Source organism: Pan troglodytes, chromosome 22, assembly GCF_028858775.2.
Source record: "Pan troglodytes isolate AG18354 chromosome 22, NHGRI_mPanTro3-v2.0_pri, whole genome shotgun sequence".
Classification (NCBI taxonomy): domain Eukaryota; kingdom Metazoa; phylum Chordata; class Mammalia; order Primates; family Hominidae; genus Pan; species Pan troglodytes.
Window position 1 is genome coordinate 41,909,549 of NC_072420.2, and position 26,043 is coordinate 41,935,591.

The following is a 26,043-nucleotide window of genomic DNA, read 5'->3' on the forward strand; positions in this document are numbered from 1 at the left end:
AAGCACCTGACTTATAGGGTTTAACTTGGGTATAGGGAAAAATTAAACTCAAGCCACATGTTTACACCAGTGCATCCCTTCCACATGACATGGAAAACACTGTTACCAAAACATTAGCGATTATGTTTTTGGGGGAAGCTGTCGCTTTGTTAACATTGATGCTGTTCATGATAAAGAATGGCTTACAGGCTTACAGTAGACTTTCTGTGTTTAGGATAGCTGCCTTGGACATGGCAACCTTATCTTCATGGTTCGGGAACATGGATACATAAGAGAATACAAGGGGCTTAGCCGGGCGCAGTGGCTCACGCCTGTAATCCTAGCACTTTGGGAGGCTGAGGCAGGCAGATCACAAGGTCAAGAGATCGAGACCATCCTGGCCAACATGGTGAAACCCCGTCTCTACTAAAATTACAAAAATTAGCTGGGCGTGGTGATGTGTGCCTGTATTCCCAGCTACTCAGGAGGCTGAGGCAGGAGAATCGCTTGAACCCGGGAGGCGGAGGTTGCAGTGCGCAGAGATCACACCACTGCACTCCAGCCTGGGTGACAGAGCAAGACTCCATCTCAAAAATAAATAAATAAAAATAAAATAAAATAAAATGAATACAATATGCTTTTCTTTTCTTTCTCCAGGTCTAGCACATACCGCTCCAAGGGCTTTGACGTCACAGTGAAGTACACACAAGGAAGCTGGACGGGTTTCGTTGGGGAAGACTTCGTCACCATCCCCAAAGGCTTCAATACTTCTTTTCTTGTCAACATTGCCACTATTTTTGAATCAGAGAATTTCTTTTTGCCTGGGATTAAATGGAATGGAATACTTGGCCTAGCTTATGCCACACTTGCCAAGGTAAGGCTAATCCATGGATTTAAGGAAATCAAATAATAGGATGAGATTCTGAAAATCAGTCATTAAAGGGCTGACACATGAGTCTTGGGCTGTTCTTGGAGACAGTGAGAACCACGTGGTGGAAACAGACCAGCATTCACACAATTATATTTCCAAGCATTTTTTAAATTGAAGGTAAACAGCATGATTCTTGGAACCTCCCTGTAAGACAGACTAATAGCATTAACTTTTTGTTTTATTTTCGTTTTATAGTTTAAAATGTTAACAGAATTTGAATCATGTAGATTGTGGTGTGTGTTTAGGAGTTTTTACTAAGGTGGGATTAAAAGAAAACACATTTATTAAATTCATACGTTTGCGTGAAGATGGAGCCTGCGGACGGCCCTGGAATGCAGGCAGGGGGTGCTGCCCTCCGCCAGGCTGGGACGTGGCCTGTTTTCCTGGCTCTGCAGGGGACACCTCCGAGGAGACACCCAGCATGGGAATATGGGCAGCCTGAAGGCATGCCCTGGGGAGAGCCAGCCCTTCCCAGTGGTGCTGAGCCCCAGAGGAATTGTGGAACCCTGCTCTTGCCATCACCAGAGCCTCCCCACATGGGGAAAGACAGAATTGGATGTTCCCCAAATATTTGTACTTGGGGCCTACCCAAAGGAAATATGTCTGTATGCAGGAGGAGGGAGGCAGGCAGGGGAATTTCCACCTGGAGGCATTGCCAAAGGCAGGCGGGAGTAGACGCTAGGGGTGAGTGCAGGGCTCCTGGAGTCCACATGGGTTTGTATGTTTATTGCGGCATTATTCACAATAGCAAAGACTTGGAACCAACCCAAATGTCCAACAATGATAGACTGGATTAAGAAAATGTTGGACATATACACCATGGAATACTATGCAGCCATAAAAAATGATGAGTTCATGTCCTTTGTAGGGACATGGATGAAATTGGAAATCATCATTCTCAGTAAACTATCGCAAGAACAAAAAACCAAACACCGCATATTCTCACTCATAGGTGGGAATTGAACAATGAGATCACATGGACACAGGAAGGGGAACATCACACTCTAGGGACTGTTGTGGGGTGGGGGGAGGGGGGAGGGATAGCATTGGGAGATATACCTAATGCTAGATGACGAGTTAGTGGGTGCAGCGCACCAGCATGGCACATGTATACATATGTAACTAACCTGCACAATGTGCACATGCACCCTAGAACTTAAAGTATAAAAAAAAAAAAAAAAAAAAAGAACTGCAGAAGGAGACCAGCTCTCCTGGCCCTGTACCTGGGCACCACGCCCTGGCCTCACCTTGCTCAGCGTTAGGCTTGGAACCAGAGCTACATGTGGAAGGAAACAGAAGTGATTGCTGGAGCAACAGGCCCCCACTGTCCCATGAGGATAATCTTCCCATCGTGGAAGAGCATTTGTTCCAGCTCAAGTTTATGAGCAGATGGGGGTGGGGTGGGGAGGGCATGAGGAATTTTACAGCCCTTGGCCTCTCCAAGGAGACAGAATCACAATTACTGAGAGCCTATTAGGCCCTAGGCTGAGAAGATACAAGATAAGATGTGGGTCACTGAGTGCTCAGGACTCCCCTGTGAGGCATACTTTGTAAGGTCGTATTCTCCCCATTTTCTTAAAGGTTGTATTCTCCTCATTTTCTTTTTCTTTTTACTTTTTTATTTTTTTGAGAGTCTCACTCTATTTCCCAGGCTGGAGTGCAGCAGTGTAATCTCAGCTCACTGCAACCTCTAGCTCCCGGGTTCAAGTGATTCTCGCACCTCAGCCTCCCAAGTAGCTGGGACCACAGGCACACGCCACAACGCCTGGCTAAGTTTTGTATTTTTGGTAGAGATGAGGTTTCACTATGTTGGCCAGAATGGTCTCAAACTCCTGAGCTCAAGTGATCCATTCACATCAGCCTCTCAAAGTGTTGGGATTGTGGCATGAGCCACCGTGCCTGGCCTTATTCTCCCCATTTTCAAGATGTGGGGATTGAGGGTCAGTGAGCTGTTGCCCCTTTGAAGTCAGGCATGGAGCTTCTCACTGTCTGCAGAGCCAGGGCTGGCTCATGAACCTTTTGTCCTCTGTATCATAGATAATTGCAGACGGATGAAAACTTGCGTTCCTAAATACATTTTCAAAATGCTTTATCTGTATGTGACTGGAAATGAAAGATGTATATGACTGGTTTTATGCGAATTGTTCCGAAGATGATAGAGTAAACCTAAATTGCCTGGAATTAATAATATGTAAAGATTCTGTGAGAACAGACCCCTTCGGGGTTTGCTCAGACCTCCCGACTCTCCGTGCGACATTTTATCTTTTCATTTATGAAATTCCAAGATTACTGACAATTGGCTTCCCATTTCCAGGGTTTGAGGAGACAGCAGTAGGACTCAGGAAGCAGAGTGTGGCTGGGAACAGGGCCTGCAGGGTGAGCTGGGCGGACTGCCCACAGGGGTCTCTGAGACAGGTGGGCTGAGCGCTCTGCAGTGGTCAGGTTGTGTGGTGGCCCCTGGCCCATTCCAGGGGCTTCCTGTCAAGGCTGTGTCAGGAACACCCACTGGGCTTCTAACACTATAGCTGCCTGGGCCCCACTGCTGCTGAATCAGGTTCTCTCAGGGTTGGTTGTGGGCACCTGGATGCTTTTAAGTCCCTAGAGGGATCCCGAGGCACAGCCCTAGTGAAGGACTTGCCAGAATGATTGCAGCTCCTTCGCTGTGTGCCAGGTACCACTCCAAGTGCTTTATAGGTATTGGCCCATTTAAGCCCCAGAGCGGCTCCAGGCAGCTGCCCTTATCCCTGTTTCACAGGGAAGGAAGCAAAGGAACAAGTCACTCGGCTGGCAAGTGGCAGAGCCTGTCTCCCATCGTGTTTGCTTTGCTTTACCGCCTCTCAAGAAGGTGGGTAGAACACCAGCTGGGGGCACCCCCAGGCCCACCCTATAATCCCAAGAGGTGATTTTGTCTCACTGGTTGACCCAAACGCCCACAAGTGTTCTGACAGAGATTGCATATGGAAATCGTGCTAGATTCTGCCTCGGAATTCTGCAGAAGCTGAGATGAAACAAGTAGGAGGTCAAACACAAATGGACTACACCAATGAGAAGATCTGTATCTATTCCATGGTGGAGTTCCCCTCTCACTCCCTCTGGAATCACAGTTTTAGTTCTCACGGATAGTAAATAATCATTCCTGTGAAAGACCATGGGCACCCAGGGGATGCCTATAGCGTCTGTGCTACTATAGTTAATTACATTTTCATCAAAAACTAACAACTCAGGGTCACCAACTCCAGTGTCTCCCAGTTGTCAAAGCCAAAATCTAAACTCAGGTCTATCACTGACTTCCTACATGACCACCGGCACCCCTGGCACACCGGCACCTCACAGCTGTTTACAGACCTTCCCGCTTCCCTTTGAGTCTCTCTGGAGAAATGAGGGCATCCTCTGTATGTCTTGCTGGATGTGAGGGAGACACAGAGCACACGAGGGCTTCTGAAATCTGGCCTTGGGGGAATAAGAAGCCTTTTATGCTTCTGGAGTATAGATTTGTGCCTTTCCTGCTTCTTTCCTGCCAGAGTTCATCTGGCAGAGCTAAGCCTCACCCCAGGCTCTGGGGTCCGGGGGATACTGTCCTCCCAGGTCAGCCACCTCTCATTTGCATGGTGGACAGCTACGGCTGACAGGCAAACAAAAATGTCTGTGGCCATGGCAGCTCCTAGAGAAACTCTTCTCTCCTTACTCTCAAATGCCTAAGATTAGGATCCACCACCTGCCACGGTAACCTACTTCCAAGGCTTCTCACACCCCCTCACAAGGCAGTCATGATGATAGATGTGACTGCGTCGAATGGCTTCCAGAAATATGATCTTATTTGTACAACAGAGCCGTGCCCAAAGGAAGAATGCCAACCAGTGGGAAGCTCTGCTGGGGCTTTCTGAATTCCTAGACCCAATCACAAGCTGGTGTACTGTTGAACCATGAAAAAATTGAGTATAAACACCAGGAATGTCTGTGGAACGTGGCGTCTACACTGGGTGACCCATGTCTACACTGTGAGTCCTAAGCGGGTGCCCCTCTCTGTCGCCCTCCCGCAGCCATCAAGTTCTCTGGAGACCTTCTTCGACTCCCTGGTGACACAAGCAAACATCCCCAACGTTTTCTCCATGCAGATGTGTGGAGCTGGATTGCCCGTTGCTGGATCTGGGACCAACGGAGGTAGTCTTGTGGGTATCTTTTAGTCTTAAAGGGGCGAAAAATCACAGATGGATGGGCTGTTTTTTTCTGTTTTATTAAACACCTGAGCAGAAATATTAGGCATGTAGGTGTGCGTAGGTACTGTAAAACTTTCATCCTCCTTGTAGTAGATCTTTTTAGAAATGGCTAAAATTAGGCAATCCTTTATGTCATCCTGCCATCTGGAAGGATGATTCTCATCGCTTCTCCGAATTCCATTAAAACTTTTCTTTACTGCCCTTGGAAGGGCACTGCTTTCTGTGGGTGGGGGAGGGACAAGTGAGGAGCGGTGGGGGGTGTGGTGAGTGGACCTGACTGTGGGTAGGGGGCCAAAGGAGAGTTCATAAATTTGGCAGGGAAACAGGGGCCCTTGTAGATCCTTTCTCTCTCTCTCTCTCTCAACACACACAGGCACACACACACCACAGCACACGTGTTTGCTGCTGAAACAGAATCAAGGCCGTCAGCACTACGGAGGTGCTGCAGCCTGAGCTTCCCTCCAGGGGCCGGCACCCAGACGTCAAAAGTAGTAGGGGACAGGAAGAATGCACTAGAAGGGGGTGCTGCCAGTCCCTTTGCTGTCTGACTATGAGAGGCAGGATCTGCACCCCGGTCCTCAGCTACTTTCATTTGCTACCATTTCCAGGCAGAGGACAGCATAGGATTTATGAGGAAATGTTTTATGATTTTGCACAATGAAGCTTTGATCAGGGAAGTGCTTGATCTTCTGTTCTCTGACCTCCAAGGAACTAAATAATTGTCAGTCAGTGTGGTTAACTGTTTTATTGCATTTCTTTGAAGGAAAAATCTCAATATTGTAAAGCTAAACTTGTATGTACTTTCTTTGGATAAGAGAAACCTCCAAAGCATCTTGATTAGATGAGGGCCTAATACCATCTGACCTTTGCAGACGTGGACCCATAAAATTCCTTGTTTTATTTTATTTTATTTTATTTCATTTATTTTTTTTTTTTTTTAGATGGAGTCTCGCTCTGTCGCCCAGGCTGGAGTGCAGTGACGCGATCTCAGCTCACTGCAGCCTCCGCCTCCCTGTTCAAGCGATTCTCCTGCCTCAGCCTCCTAAGTAGCTGAGACTACAGGTGCGCGCCACCTTGCCCGGCTGATTTTGGTATTTTTAGTAGAGATGGGGTTTCACCATGCTAGCCAGGCCGTTCTCGAACGCCTGACTTCATGATCCGCCCGCCTCAGCCTCCCAAAGTGCTGGGATTACAAGCGTGAGCCACCGCGCCTGGCTCCTTGTTTATTTTTTAAGCATTGATATTTGTTTCATGACATTGTCACGAAGTAGAAGCCCTGATTGCAGTGAAGTTTCTCTTTACAAGTGCATGCGTCTCTGTGTAACCTGTTGATATGTCTGTGTATTTTTTCTCTTATACCTGTAAATATTTTCTGTCCCAGGTCTTGGGTGGAATTGAACCAAGTTTGTATAAAGGAGACATCTGGTATACCCCTATTAAGGAAGAGTGGTACTACCAGATAGAAATTCTGAAATTGGAAATTGGAGGCCAAAGCCTTAATCTGGACTGCAGAGAGGTATTTATGCTATGGTCTCTGTTGTGTCTTTCTGTGTATGTCTGGGTCCCTTAAATATGCCAGCTGGAACCCGTAGATGCCAATAGAAGGTACATTACCTCGTAAGATAAAGGCTCATTACATGAAAAGATGCAGGGCCTTGCTGTACAGTAAGTTGAAATCAATTAATTGTCCTCCCTCCCCACCCCAAATATTGCATCCTCCCAACCACTTATCTTCATAGGGCAAAATTACCATTAAATGGTGAGTGAAGAGGACTATCTGAGCTACACCTTTCACCATTCATTCATCTTGGATTGATGGTCCCTAAGCTCAGTTTAAGAGGTTGAAATAAACAGATTTTTAATCAGTGTAGGACAGAGAGGGACGAAAATTAAGCAAAATGAAACCGAAAAGATCATCAGCTTTTTATCCTCCATTCACAGCTAGCCTGGCCCCCAGAGTACCCAATTCTCCCTAAAAAACGGTCATGCTGTATAGATGTGTGTGGCTTGGTAGTGCTAAAGTGGCCACATACAGAGCTCTGACACCAAACCTCAGGACCATGTTCATGCCTTCTCACTGAGTTTTGGCTTGTTCGTGACACATTATGACATTATGATTATGATGACTTGTGAGAGCCTCAGTCTTCTACAGCACTTTTAGAATGCTTTATAAAAACCATGGGGATGTCATTATATTCTAACCTGTTAGCACTTCTGTTCGTATTACCCATCACATCCCAACATCAATTCTCATATATGCAGGTACCTCTTGTCACGCGCGTCCATGTAAAGAGACCACCAAACAGGCTTTGTGTGAGCAACAAGGTTTTTATTTCACCTGGGTGCAGGTGGGCTGAGTCTGAAAAGAGAGTCAGTGAAGGGAGACAGGGGTGGGGCCACTTTATAAGATTTGGGTAGGTAGTGGAAAATTACAATCAAAGGGGGTTGTTCTCTGGCTGGCCAGGGTGGGGGTCACAAGGTGCTCAGTGGGAGAGCCTTTGAGCCAGGATGAGCCAGAAGGAATTTCACAAGGTAATGTCATCAGTTAAGGCAGGGACTGGCCATTTTCACTTCTTTTGTGGTGGAATGTCATCAGTTAAGGCAGGAACCGGCCATTTTCACTTCTTTTGTGATTCTTCACTTGCTTCAGGCCATCTGGACGTATAGGTGCAGGTCACAGTCACAGGGGATACGATGGCCATGGCATAGCTTGAGCTCAGAGGCCTGACACCTCTGAGAAACTAAAGATTATAAAAATGATGGTCGCTTCCATTGCAAATCTGTGTTTATTGTCAAGAGGCACTTATTTGTCAATTAAGAACCCAGTGGTAGAATCAAATGTCCGAATGTAAAACAAAATACAAAACCTCTGTGTGTGTGTGTGTGTGTGAGTGTGTGTGTGTGTGTGTGTATTAGAGAGGAAAAGCCTGTATTTGGAGGTGTGATTCTTAGATTCTAGGTTCTTTCCTGCCCACCCCATATGCACCCACCCCACAAAAGAACAAACAACAAATCCCAGGACATCTTAGCGCAACATTTCAGTTTGCATATTTTACATATTTACTTTTCTTACATATTAAAAAACTGAAAATTTTATGAACAAGCTGTTATATTTTAAATTAAGTTTGTTTTTACACTGAAAATAATTTAATATTTGTGAAGAATACTAATACATTGGTATATTTCATTTTCTTAAAATTCTGAACCCCTCTTCCCTTATTTCCTTTTGACCCGATTGGTGTATTGGTCATGTGACTCATGGATTTGCCTTAAGGCAGGAGGATCGGGTCACCCAGGACTCATTCCATCCCTGGGTAGACTTGCCTATGCAGCTGTGCCCGTAGTGGTTGGGGTGGCTCATCTGGTGTTGGCCACTGGTGTCCATTCTCCTCCCTCTGCCACATGAAGAACGTTGCAGGTGGGGACAGGGCTGGCAGCGCCTGTGTGTGTCTCAGTCTATGATGCACTGTGGCCCTGGTTCTGTTCCCAGTGCAAATATGGGATGTCTGTTGAAAAATTGTCCATCCTTCTCTTCGTTAGTGAGGTCATAGAGAGTTGATTTGTGTACAGTTTGTACAAATGGCTTTTAATATATTTCAGCCTCAAAAGACAAATAGGTCTTCCCTCTGCCCTGGGGCAGGAGTGCAGGTCCTCAATGAAGGAACTTGGGCACCTCTGAGTAAGGAAAGAGCTGTGCCTTGGGAGGGCTATTGATTTGCTAATTTGGGCCATGTCCCCTCCCTTTCCTGGGCCCATTTTCTTGTCTCTGAAGTGAGCGTGTTGGGTTGGAAGACCCCTGGTTCCCCAGTTCTGAGAACATGAATGAACTACACAGTCCATGACGACTGGTGTGGCTGCCTGGATTTGTGTGTAACAGACAGATGGTGATGGCGGCTGGAGCCACGTGGGGCGGGGAGCGCCACTGTCACTCACGCACCTTTCCCTTTCTCTCCCGGTTCAAGTATAACGCAGACAAGGCCATCGTGGACAGTGGCACCACGCTGCTGCGTCTGCCCCAGAAGGTGTTTGATGCAGTGGTGGAAGCTGTGGCCCGCGCATCTCTGGTGAGTCCTCGGGACACTCACGGGTCCCCGAGTTACGAGTTACAGTCACCTGCTGAGGAGCAGCACTGCGTGTTCTGAGCATCTCTGAACTATTGCGCCATGTATTTCAAATTTTCATATTGTGTATTTGTATATTTATGTGTAATAGTATAGGTGTAATATGTAAATATATTTTATATGTATTTAAAATCTTTATATTTTGAAGGGTTTTGTTTCAACTATTACTCGTTAATTTCACAATCCCTTTCTTTGATGTTAGCAAATAGTACCTTCATGAACCTCAGAGGACTTGGATCTGAATGTGCAATGCCCTCTAGTATTTCAAATCATAGTTCAGTTGGTATAGTATTTTTTTAATCTGCAAAAAACAATACTTGGGTAATATAACTATGTTAGAGTAAACAATAAATCAAGAATAAATTTATAGCCTTTAAAACAAAACAAATAAACCAAAAATTTTACTCCTTTTTGGCTTTCATCCCTGCACTGGTATCTTAACTTCTGTTTGTATAAAAGAATACCATTTTTTCACAGAAGACAAAGAACAATCAGCCAATCTAATAATTATTTTATGGCCATGCTCTGAAATACAATTAAAATTATGATTGTGGACAATATGCCTTTTCGGGACCTGGCTGTTGGTATTTCTGGTGTGACCCCAACTTTCCAGTCAGTTCAGGGCAATAAACATTGGATACAGGACAGCTTTGGGGATGAAATAGAATTAAATTTAGTGTAGTTTTTGCCACTTTTAGCTGGATGCCTGGCGAGGGGTTTTGTGCCCTCTGAGAGCCTCCGTATTCTCAACTGAGGGGTGGTTGTGAGTTTTGGGTCAAATGCTTGGTGTTTAGTAGATGCTTGGAGCTTCCATGAAACATGCAACCACGACGTTGCTGCTATTTGTTCAGATGCGAGATGAACATGACTTCTGGCTGCCTGAGTGTTCTCATAGCATCTGGGCCTTCCCTGTGAGATCGTCAGAAAGTGTTTCCTGCACAAAGCCTGTACTGCGGCCCTGGCGTGGGGCTGATTGTCCCGCTCCTCTGCTGTGATGGCTGAATTCAAAGAGTGGCCGATAGGACCACGTATGGCGGGTGCCTTGTTAACAGCTCATAGCAGAAACGTGACAAGCAGGAGAGGGCTTTGGGTTGTCCTGAACTTCAAACACCTGTAACTGCTGCGGGAAGAGCGGCACGTGGATGAAACGGACACAGAGGGGGAATAAGCAGGAAAGGACGCGGGCTCTTTTTGAAGCAGCAGGTCTCAAGGCGGCCAGCCACTGGCGCAGCTGCAGCTGAAGCCACGGCAGAGTCTCCATCTTTCCCACTATCTGCTGAATCAGAGAAAGTGGCAGGTGACATTTTGAGTGCCTTAAATTTAGAACGCTTGCTGAAAATCAGACCCTACTTAAAATAAGGAGCGATACCCTCATTTCTTAAATAGTAAAAATACCCTCAGCAGAATTAACGGGAGTATCTTCCAACTTCATATCCTGAATGGAAAAGTCTGTCCACCATCCCGAGGACGTGTTTGAAGCGCAGTGTGAAAATCCAGCAAGTCGTGGACCGGCCCAGACCCCTGTGCCGTGAGAGGCGGGGCGGCGGGGCTGTGGGGCGCTCGCACCCCGAGCTCATCGTGGCATGCGCTGAGCCGAAAACCACGAGGTAGAAGGAATGAGATCACAACATTTGTTTGCGTTGTCTAAAATTATCCTCTGATTTCATTCGGTGCCTGCGTCAGGAGGGAGGAACATGGGAAGGTTGTTTGTCTTGGGCAGGGAAAGCATAACAAGGGCGCGTTGTGTGTCTGTCTTACTGTCTTTGGACCAAAGCTGTGTTTGTTTTTCTTATCTACCAGTTCCGGTAAGCCAAACCTCTTGGCGTGGGTTTCCTTCTGGTTAAGGGGAGGGCTGGCTTCAGAGAGTGAAAGACAATAAAAATGTGGAGCTCTGTCCCCTGGCAGGGATTGTTCAGATGGGATTCTAGAAATTAAGGGTTTGGAGTTCTGTATTTAGAAATGAACCTGGAGCAGGGAGTGTTGTACAAGGTGCAGCCCATGCAGAGGCATGGAGACCTGGGCTCGTTCCGACCCTGCCGCAGTGCCCGCGTGGCTCAGGCCCAGCGCCTCTCTAAGGAGGAAATCCAGACGCAAAATAATACCCACTTGAAGATGACTTCTGACTTTAAAACTCTGTGATCTGAGGGTCGAAACTGGCTCCCAAGGACACGTGGCTTCACCCCCAGGGAGGCTGCCAGACTTTTGGTTAAGGACCATGGCTCTGGGGACAGTAAGTCCCACATCTAAATCTGAGGTGAGCTCCCCAGGCCAGTTACTTGGCCCCTCGGAGCCTCATTGTCCACCTGCCGTTGGAGCTGGTCATGGCACTATCATCTGAGCTCTGTGCCCCGTGTCCCGCTGCAGACCTGGCCACCGAAACTCTTCGCCAAATCCAGCAAAATGACCATCCCACCTCTTTTGAGCATGTCTGAGAAGGGGCTCTCCCTGTGATGCACATCTTCAGTAGACTTCGCTTTTTTACAAAGCAAAGATGCATTAATGCCAGCATTAGAAATTTCACAAATCAATCACAAATGGTCTGAGTGGAGAACATGGGATGGACGAACCAACCACAGGGTGCTTTCTCCCCAGCTGCACGCCCTGGTGAGGAGGGCAGGTGTCTGCAGTGCGCGTGGTTACGTGGCACGTACCACCCCTGAAATTCAGTGCGTGGACATCGGCAGATGCATACAGGGGCACCACATGTTTTTTCAGTTGTGGTCTTGGCAGCGTTCTGTCCCATTTTCCTGTCTTCTGTTCTAACTATCCTTTTGGTTTCTATAAGACCCTTCTCCCTCCTCCTTGGACTCTCCCTGTCCCTGTGCCCCTCCTCGTGGAGCCTCTTTTTCTGGCCTGAGCCACCTGTTCTTGCTGTACACCCTCCTACGTGATCCCATCGTTCGCCTCATCGATACCTCCTGTTCACCTGTCAGTGCCTCTGGAGTGTGTGTCTAGCCCAGGCCCATGCCCTGGAACTCAGGGGACTCAGGACTAGTGAGCCCCACAAGTACACTTGGCCTCAGGGGACTCAGAACTAGTGAGCCCCACATATACACTTGGCCTCAGGGGACTCAGGATTAGTGAGTCCCACATGTACACTTGGCCTCAGGGGACTCAGGACTAGTGAGCCCCACATGTACACTTGGCCTCAGGGGACTCAGGACTAGTGAGCTCCACATGTACACTTGGCCTCAGGGGACTCAGGACTAGTGAGCCCCACATGTACACTTGGCCTCAGGGGACTCAGGATTAGTGAGCCCCACATGTACACTTGGCCTCAGGGGACTCAGGACTAGTGAGCCCCACATGTACACTTGGCCTCGGGGACTCAGGACTAGTGAGCCCCACATGTACACTTGGCCTCAGGGGACTCAGGACTAGTGAGCCCCACATGTACACTTGGCCTCAGGGGACTCAGGATTAGTGAACCCCACATGTACACTTGGCCTCAGGGGACTCAGGATTAGTGAACCCCACATGTACACTTGGCCTCAGGGGACTCAGGATTAGTGAACCCCACATGTACACTTGGCCTCAGGGGACTCAGGATTAGTGAGCCCCACATGTACACTTGGCCTCAGGGGACTCAGGATTAGTGAGCCCCACATGTACACTTGGACACGTGAACCACATCGATGTGCTGCAGAGCTCAGCCCTCTGCAGATGAAATGTGGTCATGGCATTCCTTCACAGTGGCACCCCTCGTTCCCTCCCCACTTCATCTCCCATTCCTGTCTGTCTTCAGCACCTGCCATGTCCAGCCGGCAGATTCCACCGCAGCATCTTCTGCAGCACCCCCGACCACACACCTCCCCAGCGCCTGCTTGGCCCTCCAGCCCAGCTCCCCCCTTTCTTCCTTGGGGAAGCTCCCTGGACAGACACCCCCTCCTTCCAGCCATGGCTTTTTCCTGCTCTGCCCCACGCGGGACCCTGCCCTGGATGTGATACAATAGACACATCAGACACAGTCCTTCCTCAGCAGCCGGCAGACCCAGGGTGGACTGCTCGGAGCCTGCCTGTGAGGTCACACAGGTGTCGTTAACTTGCCATCTCAGCAACTAGTGAATATGGGCAGATGCTACCTTCCTTCCGGTTCCCTGGTGAGAGGTACTGGTGGATGTCCTGTGTTGCCGGCCACCTTTTGTCCCTGGATGCCATTTATTTTTTTCCACAAATATTTCCCAGGTCTCTTCTGTGTGCAAGGTATTAGGGCTGCAGCGGAGGCCAGGCCACAGATCTCTGTCCTGAGAAGACTTGGATTCTAGTGCAGGAGACTGAAGTGTTTCACACCAATCAGTGTAAATTGTTAACTGCCACAAGGAGAAAGGCCAGGAAGGAGAGGGGCATGGTGGTGTTCTAGTGTTGCAAGAAGAAGCCAGGGAGGGCTTCCTGGATGAAGTGGCATCTGACCTGGGATCTGGAGGAGGAGAAAAATGTCCCAAAAGAGCAGAGAGCCCACCCTAGGCTCTGCACCAGGAGGCAACTTGCTGGGCTTATGCAATTCAGAGGGCAAGTGATAAGCAGAAAGTCCTTGGGGGCCACAATTAAAATTTCTGTCTTCTAAAGGGCCTCTGCCCTCTGCTGTGTGACCTTGGGCAAGTTACTTCACCTCTAGTGCTTTGGTTGCCTCATCTGTAAAGTGGTGAGGATAATGCTATCACACTGGTTGAGAATTGAAGTAATTATTGCTGCAAAGGGCTTATAAGGGTGTCTAATACTAGTACTAGTAGGTACTTCGTGTGTCTTGACAATTTTAATCATTATTATTTTGTCATCACCGTCACTCTTCCAGGGGACTAATGTCCCTGCTGTTCTGTCCAAATTAAACATTGTTTATCCCTGTGGGCATCTGGCGAGGTGGCTAGGAAAGCCTGGAGCTGTTTCCTGTTGACGTGCCAGACTAGTCATGGTTTCTCATGTGATCTTGTTTTGTCTAGATTCCAGAATTCTCTGATGGTTTCTGGACTGGGTCCCAGCTGGCGTGCTGGACGAATTCGGAAACACCTTGGTCTTACTTCCCTAAAATCTCCATCTACCTGAGAGACGAGAACTCCAGCAGGTCATTCCGTATCACAATCCTGCCTCAGGTATGAACTTGGATTTGTGCTTTGCTCTTTTTCTCATGCAAAAGAGAAAGCACTCCATGCATGACACGTGTATTAGATGTCACACCTGCATTAGATCTCTATCACCACAATAATGCTGCAAAAGACAGCCACACATATTACTGCTCCTGAGTCCAGGCAGGGCGGTGTCCCTTGGCCGGGCTCACTCACGTGTCTCTACTCAGCTGGTGGTTGGCTGGGTCCCGGTTGGCCTCCACCCAGGCTGGTGTAGGATGGTCTCACTCACATATCTGGTGGCGAGGTGGATGGAGGAACAGAGCCATGCGTTTCTCTCCATTCAGTGTCTGAGTCACATGTGGTAACAGGGACCTGGGAGAGAGAAAAGAACCACACAGGGGCTCCTGAAGTGTCAGCCCAGAACTAGCCACTATCTCTTCCATGATGCTGCCCAAACAAGCCCAAGGCTAGCCCAGATTCCGAGGATGAGAGAAAAGATGCCCCTCGCACTGGGAGGAGCCATGGAGCCGCATTGCCAAGGGTGTGGCTACAAGGAAAAGGGAAGACCTGGAGACATTTTTGTCACACCTACCACATCACCCTTATACATTTTTCCTGTTCACGTATAAAGAATAAAAGTGGGCTGGGTGCGGTGGCTCACGCCTGTAATCCCAGCACTTTGGGAGGCCAAGGCAGGCAAATCACCTGAGGTCAGGAGTTTGAGACCAGCCTGGCCAACATGGCAAAACCCCGTCTCTGCTAAAAATACAAAAATTAGCCGGGCGTGATGGTGCATGCCTGTAATCCCAGCTACCCCGGAGGCTGAGGCAGGAGAATTGCTTGAACCTGGGAGGCGGAGGTTGCAGTGAGCCGAGATCACACCACTGCACTGCAGCCTGGCGACAGAGTGAGACTCTGTCTCAGAAAAAAAACAAAAAAAAAAAAAGAAAAGAAAAAGAAAGAAAAAGAAAAACTAGATTGCCCAAGGTGAAGACATCATTTTTTTCCTATACTCCCAGTACCCACTGACTCCCTCTTTATCCTGCACGTCTAATGAAATGGACCACGTCTGTCTTCCTCAGTCCCATTTCTCACCTCTTCCTCCTCCCCTCCGTTACTGAGCCCTCGCGCGTGTGGCTCTCACCAGCACTTCTGTAACCTGCAGAGTGCTGCTGTGCTCCCGAGCCCCCACCCTCTCTTCTTTTTGAAACTGTTGTCAGATCAGTCTTCCTAGACCACCACTTTCACCCGAGCCTCCCCTGCTGTGAGTAAGCAGTGCGTCCCCATGATTTAAATGCTCAGGGCTCGCTCCTGGCATCGCTGTCCATGGCCTCCCACCAGACCCCTCCTAGTTCCTCAGTGTTTTCAGTGCACCCCAACCCTCTGCTGGGTGGCCACTGACCCTCAAGGCCTCTTGCCTGCAACCGTCTCCTAACCTTTGTTCACCAACCCCCCTGCCTGAAATGCCCTCCCTTCCTTACTCCGCCCGTATATCCAGATTCTTCCCATCCTTTAAGACTCAACTCAAACAACCCAGCTTTTGTTGAAACCATACCGAGCAGAATAACCCATTTGTGAGGTTGCACCTCCCACTCAGCACGCATATTTTCTGGTCTGCTCATCTGGCATGGAATCTTATCTTTAGGGTACGTTTTATGCTGTTGCCTTTTTCACTTGACTTCTGTTTTCTTAACTTCTATTTCGTTTTCAATTAATTATAAATTCCTTGAAGGTGAGAGCTGTGGGGGTAAAAGATTGTCCTTCCTTCCCCAACGCCACCAGGCCATGGAGGGAAAGTACATCAGAACTGTTTGTGGAATGGACACATCAATATGTCTTTGTTGCAGTTGATGAATTTGAGATAAAGGGAATTGGACTGCAGGGACAAGGAAGGAGGCGTAATTTCAGGAGAAAAAAAGTAAATGGTACTACTGCCTTTTCCCATTTTCATCTTTACGTTGTGGGGATGTGCTTTCCAGTAAAGGAGAGATCTTGGGGAAAGGATTGAAAACTTCAGGAGAGATTCAGGCCGACAGGAGATACCACGCTCTCAGGAGAGGCTTGAGTTACACGCTCAGCACTGCCCTTCCCTCACGCCGTAACTTTGAGCAAAGCATTTAGCCCTGCCTGTGTCTCTTTAACTATAAAGGAGAAATAATAATACCTACCAAAGACATTTTCAGAAGAATGCAGTATCCTTGGATGAATGGCACTGCACTGAATGATATTACAATGCTATGTTTTCAGCATCTTTAAATCATCTTTAAAATCATGTGCTCTTGGCCGGGCGCAGTGGCTCATGCCTGTAATCCCAGCACTTTGGGAGGCTGAGGAGGGTGAATCACAAGGTCAGGAGTTCGAGACCAGCCTGGGCAACACAGTGAAACCCAGTCTCTACTAAAAATATAAAAAAATTAGCTGGGCTTGGTGGCGGGCACCTGTAATCCCAGCTACCTGGGAGGCTGAGGCAGGAGAATCGCTTGAACCTGGGAGGCAGAGGTTGCAGTGAGCTGAGATCGTGGCACTGCACTCCAGCCTGGACGACAGTGTGAGACTCCATCTCAAAAAAAAAAAAAAAAATCATGTGCTCTTGATGATTACATTTTGGCTAGTAGAGCGGCAAAATGTGGACATTATTTCATCAGTGTGGTGTGTAATAATGTCAAAACCCAGTTTGAGGACCCAGGTGTGCACTGCTGAATAAATGTCAGGCACCAAGGACTCGTAAGAAGCAGGAGGAGAAGGCAGGCATTAGGGGGAAACCTCAGTCCAGGCGGGTCACAGCCGGGAAGGCTTGCTTGGCTTCCTCAATAGCTTTTAGGACCCAGCACTGGGCAAGCTCAGGAGCAGAATGAGAGCGGTTTGGGAGCATTTCATCTCATTTGCACATCTCTGCATAAGAATTCATTATTGCTTTGACTTATAATGGTAGATATTTTTTGGTTGTCTTTGACATGTTCAGATTTTTTATTTTTAAAAATCCACTTTGCCTGCTGTTTTCCTGATTTCTTACTCAGCATCACATTCCACTTGCTTTCCATTCCCTTTCTGGGAGGGGACTCCAGTAGGAAGCTGGGAAAGATCACCTGGTGAGACCCCACACGCTCCATGTTTCCCAGCAGAAAGGCTCTGCCCAGCAGCCTTTCTAACACCAAGGGAAACCGCCAGGGTTCTTGTCCTCAGAGTTTTAGGATGGGGCCCTACCTGGGACCTCTCAAACATGAGCCCTAATAAGTGGGCAAACGATTGCTCCTGCAGAAAAGAGTCAATTCGAAAGCAATTACTTTAAACTTTGTCTATACCCAACACTATTTTCCAAAAGCCCATGGGCTGAATCCTATGTGGCCTCTTAAAAAACAGCAGCTGCCAGCCCACAGGGGAGCTCTAAGGTTTCTTCACAGCTTCTACTTTATCCCTACTTGACCTGCTCTTCAGTGTGGTCACATGGCAGCCCCTCCCTGCTGGTCTCCTCTCAGTCTTTTCTGCTCCCTCCAAAATCACCCCTCACAGTCCCTCAAACCCCCTACAGCCAGAAGGCCCAGGACTCTGTGTATTAGTGTGTCTGCCTGTTTCATCCAAGTCTTTCTTCCTGTCTCTGCCCTTTAAGGCTAATCATTATTCACAGGAAGGTTCGTTTTCTTACTCATTTTGCACTCTTGCTTTTCTCCAAACAGGGGCATTTTGTCATACTCAGCTGCTGTACTCTCTAATTGCCTGCATTTGAATTATTTGCTATTCAAAAGCCAAGAAATTGTTACTGCTGGTAGGATATTCATTTGCTCACTGATTGTGTTCAGGTTTGACCCATTTCCCCACATACTCTTGGCTCCAGGGATATCAATGGCCGACTCATCTTCATTTAACACTGCACAGCACCTGTGGGAACTGGCCCTCCTGAACAGCAGAACTTCTGACCCACAGATGCTGTCTTCTCTCTGATGTTGATTACTTCTTCCTCTTTTCACTGAGGAAATTGTCCTGCCTCCGTCAGGCTGCCTACTTTTAAAACTCTGTCTGCCCGAGGGGCGCATGATGGGCTCTGGGCCAGCTAGGAGCCATTGCAGTGGATCCCAAGGGACAAGGACAGTGAGGACTTGGCCTGAGTTGGGCGAGGGAGTGATTTGATTCTGCTTCGGTTTCACAGGAAGGCTCACAAGGGTCTGGTTACAGTCTCCATGCAGGCTAAGAGAGAAAAGGACTGGCCCAGCACTATAGGGCCTGAGTAACTGGGTGAATCATGAATTTACTGAGACAGAGAACTGTGGGAGAGGTCTGATTTGGGGGGAACAGCCAGCATTCAGGTTTTACAGGTTACACGGGAAATGCCGATTGAGAGGTGGGCAGGCAGGCGGACACAAGCATGTGGCAATGGTGGCCCAGGTCTGGGCTGGAGAGGAGGAGTTGGGAGTCTCAGGCTAGATCACGGGGTGACCTAGGGCCATGGGGTGGGGCCAGATGGGTCACCCAAGGAGGGAAGATTGAGAGGAGGCCAGAGCCTGAGAGTGCTCCGATGCTTGCAGGGGAGGAAGATGAAGGAAATCCAATACAGTGCCTGAGAAGGAGCAGCCAGGGAGTTACGGAGAAGAATGCAGCCCTCTTAGAGTCCAAGTGAAGAAAGCGTCCCCACGGACGAAGTGATTAGTGGTCAGCAGTACCCATAGAGGGTGTCTGTGGGGGCACTTCCCGCCCTATGGTTACTGCCTGGTCCCCCTAGATTGGAAGCCTCGAGGGAGCCGGGACTGTGTGTCATTCACCGTTGTAGTGCTGGTGCAGAGAGCAGCATCTGAGCCATGTGAAGTCCTCAGCGGATAACCGCTGGGCAGATAGCCAGATGGCCAGATGGACATGAGGACTAAACTCTGACTTTTTTTAAAATTCTCTTGCCCAAAATTCCTACCTAAGGGGCCTGGGGAGTCCGCTCTACACACCATAAAGTTTCACCAGAAGGGTTTTATTTAACCTTGTATAACATGGCCTGCTTTCCAGCCTAGCTCTGGCATAACATCACATAACAAATAAGGAAAGAAATCAAAATATTTTAACCCCAAATATATTTCCTTTTCATATTTTGAAATTGCCCTGCAGAGTTGTCTCTTGTGAGAAAAGTCTACATTGTATAGAGAATCCCCTTTTCCCTTTTTTTATTCTTTCCAGATCTAGAAGATAATCAACTAAGAGTCAGGCAACCTTTTTTGTTTGTTTGTTTGTTTTGTTTTGTTTGTTTAATACATATATACTTTAAGTTCTGGGGTACATGTGCAGAATGTGCAGGTTTGTTACATAGGTATACAGGTGGCATGGTGATTTGTTGCGCCCATCAACCCGTCACCTGCATTAGGTATTTCTCCTAATGTTATCCCTCCCCTAGCCCTCTACCCCCTGACAGGTCCTGGTGTGTGATGTTCCCCTCCGTATGTCCATGTGTTCTCATTGTTCAACTCCCACTTATGAGTGAGAACATGTGGTGTTTGGTTTTCTGTTCTTGTGATAGTTTGCTGAGAATTATGGTTTTCAGCTTTATCCATGTCCCTGCAAAGGACATAAACTCATCCTTTTTTATGGCTGCATAGTATTCCATGGTATATATGAAGGCACCCTTTTAAATTCTGTAAGACACATTTCACAACCTCTTTTCTTCACAGCCTGCTAACTAAAAGCTTCCTCTGCACAATAAAACTTTGGTCTCTTAATCCAAACATTTCCTTTCCATTGATCCCAGGTTAGATAAACTTAACCAATTATCAACCAGAAAATTTTTAATTTACCTCTAGCCTGGAAGCCCCACTTTGACTTGTCCTGCCTTTCTGAACCAAACCAATGGACATCTTAAAAGTATTTGATTGATGTCTCATGTCTCTCAAAATTGTATAAAACCAGGCTGTGCCCTAACCACCTTGGGCACATGTTCTCAGGACCTCCTGAGGCTGTCTCATGGGCCATGGTCACTCATACTTGGTTCAGAATAAATCCCTTCAAAATATTTTACAGAGTTTGACTCTTTTCATCAGCAGACAGTTGGACAGACGTCTTCTGGGTGTGTGCACCTGTGTGTAACTCCAGGTGGTGTATATGGGTCACCTGTGCTGTCACTGATCAATAATATTGATCACCATGCTTTTGGTCTTCTCTCCTCCTGGATGGCAGGGTGAGATCATCTTTCTTCTCCCGTGACTCCCCCCAGCGCCTGGGAGGGTCCTGAGCATGCGTGTGACCTCAGCGATTTTGTGATACTGCCTGATTTGTGCTTTTTCTTGTTTGTTTGCTCTCTCCTCTCCGACAAACAGCTTTACATTCAGCCCATGATGGGGGCCGGCCTGAATTATGAATGTTACCGATTCGGCATTTCCCCATCCACAAACGCGCTGGTGATCGGTGCCACGGTGATGGAGGGCTTCTATGTCATCTTCGACAGAGCCCAGAAGAGGGTGGGCTTCGCAGCGAGCCCCTGTGCAGGTGAGCGATTCTGGCATCGAACAGGGATCCCTGACAAGAGTCCTTTATGTAAATGTACTGACTTGGAAGCAATTCTTGATGGCAAATCAATTACCATTGAATTGTTTCACTCATTCCTATCACCAGTGATCAAAATCTTCTCAATAAAATGGGTCATGGGGTTGCTGAGAGAATTAAATTACATCATCCATGTGAAACTTCAGTGCTTGGCACATGGGAAATGCTTACTGAGTGTGAGTCCTGATAGTCACTAGGAGTAAAAATATGCCTTGAAACCTTGGAGTTGAATTGCAATTTTTCGACAGTTAAAGCAAAATGAGTAAGGAAGAAATTTCACACATAAGCTGTGTACATTTATTTGTCCATAAAGCTGTCCTCATTTTGAAATAGGACATGAACACCTATCGTTGCGATTTCTTGAAATCCTAATATAATGAGACCAAGGAGCCCCCGTTTCTCGTGGGATTCCTTTGAAAGATGTGTGAGGGCGGCCCGCAGCATGACTCTGCAGTCTAGCTGGAGGGTTGGCAGGTCTTCAGAGAAACCAGGAGAGCATGAGAAAGTCAAGAGGATAGATAAACCCCATAAGCTTGAAAATGTCTTCAGACTTCACGGTTTGCTTGAAACGGAGTGCTCACACCGCACACGGCTTAATGGGAGGATTAGGTATTTCTGACTGAGAGTCCAAGCCTGCAAGGCAGAGGCAAATCACAGAAGTGGGCATGAGATTGAATTGCCGGAGACAAGTGGAGGAAGAGCCTAAATCAGAAAAGTGGTCAGGAGAACTGCAGCCTTTCAAAACAAGATGTCAAGAGACTGAAAAAAAAATGGTACATTGGATTTGAAGTCAGGAGCAGAATGAAATTCCAAAGTTGTGCTGGTGATATGTGAAAGGAGAGAAAAATTAAGTGTGAGGTCAAAAAAGAATCGATGACAATGGGGTAGAATAGAACAAAATTTGGGAATCGATAGGGAAATACAAGATCACCATGTGGTTGAAGGAAAGGGGGTTTTGTAGGAATTTGATGGATATGAGACGCTGTTGGAGGACAGGTGAGAGTGCTGGGCCATCCTGGGAGCCTCAACTCAGACCTTCACTCTGATCTCAACACAGGTGAAGAGCTGCCAGGATGAGGTGCACAGGCAAAATGCCAAGTGATCACAGCTGAATTATTCCAGGAGGGAGAGATTTCAGTTACTATTTTTTAATGCCTAAAACATGGTCTTAAAACAGGACTCCTGGTAAATAAAGCAGATAAAGGATGCTTCATTAGCTGGCTTTAGCAGAGTGGCCTTTCAGAAAAGTAAAGTAACAATTTAGAGAACAGAAATATTAAAAGGAAAGATTGCATGTGGACTATTAGGCCAATTCATATTCTGTATAAATAAAATCATCCAACCCAGTGTATGTATATGACACATCATGTCATGTCTTCATAAATATCTGTGCCGACGTATTTCGCTTTGCATTTGTGAGCAGACTTGGAACCCTTCCCATTGTCATGTTTTTTATCTTTGCTATGTGTAAATGTTTACCTTATGCATGTGCAATAACTCTTTTAGCCTGTTCATTTATCACTGAGTGAGACCTTTCTCTGTGGCAGCAGGTGGGACTGAAATATCACTGAATTTCCTAACTGTGACTATTTTACTTCTTTTTAACCAAGGGAATCTAAGAACTTAGGCAATTTTGCCCACAATTTCTGTTCTCTCGTTAAATATCATTAAAGTAGAGGCTACTATGGCAACAGCTGTTAGAGGGTCCACTTAATACTGCAGAATCTAATAACCGTTTGTTTTCTAAGTGAATTACTGTTGGAAATGGTGTAATATTAGGCGTCTCTAGGCAGGGCAACTTTTTTTTCCCTGAATTTCACTGTGAGTTATTTGCTAGATGCTCTTATATACACCTTTTGTTCCTTTTTTAAAAATGTACTTGAGGTTTTGGTATTTAAATGTTAGATTTTACCAGCCATGGGAAAATACACTGATATATGTCCCCTCTTCCATGTGGATTGTTTCGCCATTAAAGTAATTACTTTCCTCAGGGCTGCAATTAAAGGCCCCAGACAGTGCTCGATAGAACTCTAATAAATGGAATAGCTATGCTGCCTTTCTTTTTTTTTTATGTGTTTTTCATTATAAAATGTTTAAGTAACAAAAAAACCTTAAGTTACAGAAAATCATATACTATGTGTGCATTTATGGAATATCTAGATTTAATATTTTGTCATATTTTCTTTAAAAATTTGTCTTAGAAATAAAAAACCAAGTATAGCTAAAGTTTCACCCCACCCCCTTCCCCAGCATTACTCATTATCCTGAGATTAGTGTATATTCTTATCTGAATTACTATACATTTATAATTTTACTAGATGGGCATGTGCACCTTCTATTAATTATCTATTGCTATGTAACAACTTACCCCCAAATGTCACAACTCTCTATCACCTTCTGCAGTTTCTTTCTTTCTTTTGTTTTCTTTTTTTTCTTTTTTTATTTTATTTTTTATTTTTAGACAGGGTCTTGCTCTGTCAATCAGGCTAGAGTAGAGTGCAGTGGCATGATCAGGGCTCACTTTAGCCTCAACCTCCCTGGTTCAGGTGATCCTCTGACCTCAACCTCCTGAGTAGCTGGGACTACAGGTGTGCACCACTGCCCTAGATAATTTTTTGTATTTTCTCTAGAGGGGGTTTTGCCATGTTGCCCAGGCTGGTCTCCAACTCCCAGGCTCAAGTGATTGACCCCCCGGCCCCGCCGTGGCCTCCCAAAGTGCTAGGTTTACAAGCATATGCCACCACACCCAGCCTGTCTTTGTTTTGTTTTGTTTTTAAAAGACAGGGTCTCACTGTCTTACCAGGCTTGAGTGCAGTGGCATGATGTTGGCTCAGTGCAGCCTTCACCTCCCAGGCTCAAGCAATCCTCCCACCTCAGCCTCCCAAGTACCTGGGACTATAGCATGTGTCACCATGCCCAGAAAATTTTTGGTATTTTGTGTAGAGATGGGGTTTTGCTGCGTTGCCCAGGCTGGTCTTGAACCCCTGGGCTCAAGCAATCCTCCCACCTTGGTGTTCCAAAGTGCTGGGATTACAGGCATGAGCCACCATGTCTGGCCATCTCGTGGAGTTTCTTAGGGCCAGGAGTTGATGAGGGACTTAGCCGGGTGTCTCTGGCCCTCCATTGCTCATGAGGCTGCAGCTGTCTGAAGTCCATTGTAGGAGCTGGTTCCAAGCTCACTGTTGTGGTGGCAGGAGCCCTGCTTCCCTCACCATTTGGACCTCACTCCAGGACTGCCTGATGTCCTCTGGTCAGCCCTGAGCAAGTGATCCAAGAGAGCATGACGGGGCACCCAGGATAGAAACCCCAGGTTTTCATCACCTAATCTTGGAAGCAGCATGTTCTCACTGCTGCCCCACTCCGTTGGTCGCACAGAATGACCCTGATATGATGTGGGAGGGGACGATGCAGGTAAATGCCAGGAGTCATCCGCAGTCATCTTGGAAACATCCTACCGTATACTTATCACAAAACCTAGGTTGGTTGATTTGTTTGTTTGGTTTATTTTTTTTATTTTTAAATTTATAGGAATGCTGTGGTAGTGTGTATCCTTTGTCAACTTGACTTTATTGTTTGACATTACATTTTATAGATTTTCCATATTGATATGAGTCCTAGATTATTTGTTTTGACTGCATACTATCTCACTTTATGAATGTACCCAGATTACCCATTTTTATCTTAATTAACATTTGGATTATTTCTGTATTGGCAATTATAAACCGTACTGCAGTGAACGTCTTGGTGTAGGTGAATGAGATCATCTAGGAATGGAATTTCTAAATGATTAATTATGCAACTCTTCAGTGTTATTGGCTACAGTCAAATTTGTCTTTAAAGTAGCTGAAACATCAGCAATATATGAGAATTTCCATTCCCTAAAAGCATGACTGTATTTGTTTTGTCTTTGTGTTTTGCTAATCCATGTATGTGCAATAGTGTCACATTTTAGTTGATTACTTTCAAGATCATACAACTTTGGATATGTTTTTGGGATGTTTGAGCTTCTTCTCTGAGGGTGAATTTTTCTACTAATATAGTGCACACATTTTTCTACCCATACTTTTTACTGATAGACATGAGTTCCTTATATTTCTGAGGTATTAGTTTTTCTGAGTTATACTATCTAGTCTCCCTGACTTTTTACTTTGTTTTGGTGCCTTATATTTATATATATCTTTAATTTAGTGAAATCAAATTTACCAGCATTTCTCTCATGAATTATGCCCTGTGCCTTATTTAAGAAATACTTCTTTAATCCAAGAAAATAGGGATTTTTTTCTTCTAAAGATACTGTATACTTTTTTCTTATTTTCTTCCAAAATGTGAATTAGGAAATTAATTTATATAAGGATGTTCCATTTTCTCAGCATCCTTATTGAATATATAATGTTTTCCCCTCTGATTTTTCCAATTTTTTTATTTAAAAAATTTATATACAGAAAAGACTAAAAATAATACCATGCTGTTCTGCATATCAACCATCTAGATTTAGTAACTTTTAACATTTTGCCATATACCAGTATGTGTATATAGGTGAGTATGTAGTTTTTGCTGAGCCATTTGCAAATAAGTTGCAGATATCATGATTTTTACCCCTAAATATTTCATTATGCATTCTAAAAGTAAGGACATTCTCCTATATAACCACAATACCATAATCACACCTAAAAAATTAATAATATTTGCTAAATATCATGACTACGTAGACCACATGCAGATTTCCCCAGGTGTCCCCAGAATGTTTTCATTAGCTGTTTTGCTTTTTATTTTGTTTTGGAAGGCCAGTTCTCTTGTAGAATGTATCATATTCAGTTTTATCTATTCCCTAATGATATACCGCATTGATTTTGCATCATATTTCCTTGAACTTAAGTCTAGAGGCTTAATTAGACTTGAGTTAAATGTTTTTTTGCAAGGTATCTAATGAATTTTAATAGCATCTTTGTCATGTACCAAGTCCCCATTTATGCCTGAGCCTACTTCTGAGCATTCTGTTCCATTCCACTGGTCAAGTTGTCTATCCCTCGGCTAAGCTATATAGTTTTATTTATTTTTTTTTAGTTATAGGACAATATCTGGCAGGGACTTGACCCTTCTTATTCTTCCTCAGAGTTCTCTTGGCTACTTTTGCCCTTTTATTCAGCTTGTCGAGATCCCTGAAAAACCCTGTTGGGATTTCTGTTAGAACTGCATTGAACTTACAGAATTAACTTGAGAAG

General features: G+C 46.1%; 1 protein-coding gene across 3 annotated transcripts in view; it reads left to right on the forward strand.

The window, feature by feature from the left end:
• BACE2 (beta-secretase 2) overlaps nucleotides 1-26,043 on the forward strand; it is a 109,130-nt gene that overhangs the window by 69,102 nt on the left and 13,985 nt on the right. For 2 of the 3 annotated variants that reach the window (XM_001171642.7, XM_024352385.3), the window contains exons 3-8: nucleotides 637-853; nucleotides 4,951-5,079; nucleotides 6,509-6,643; nucleotides 9,090-9,191; nucleotides 14,186-14,335; nucleotides 20,596-20,764. In XM_001171642.7, the coding sequence (XP_001171642.1) occupies nucleotides 637-853; nucleotides 4,951-5,079; nucleotides 6,509-6,643; nucleotides 9,090-9,191; nucleotides 14,186-14,335; nucleotides 20,596-20,764 (902 nt within the window). The remainder of the gene's footprint in view (nucleotides 1-636; nucleotides 854-4,950; nucleotides 5,080-6,508; nucleotides 6,644-9,089; nucleotides 9,192-14,185; nucleotides 14,336-20,595; nucleotides 20,765-26,043) is intronic. The other variant, XM_024352386.3, reaches the window with a different exon arrangement.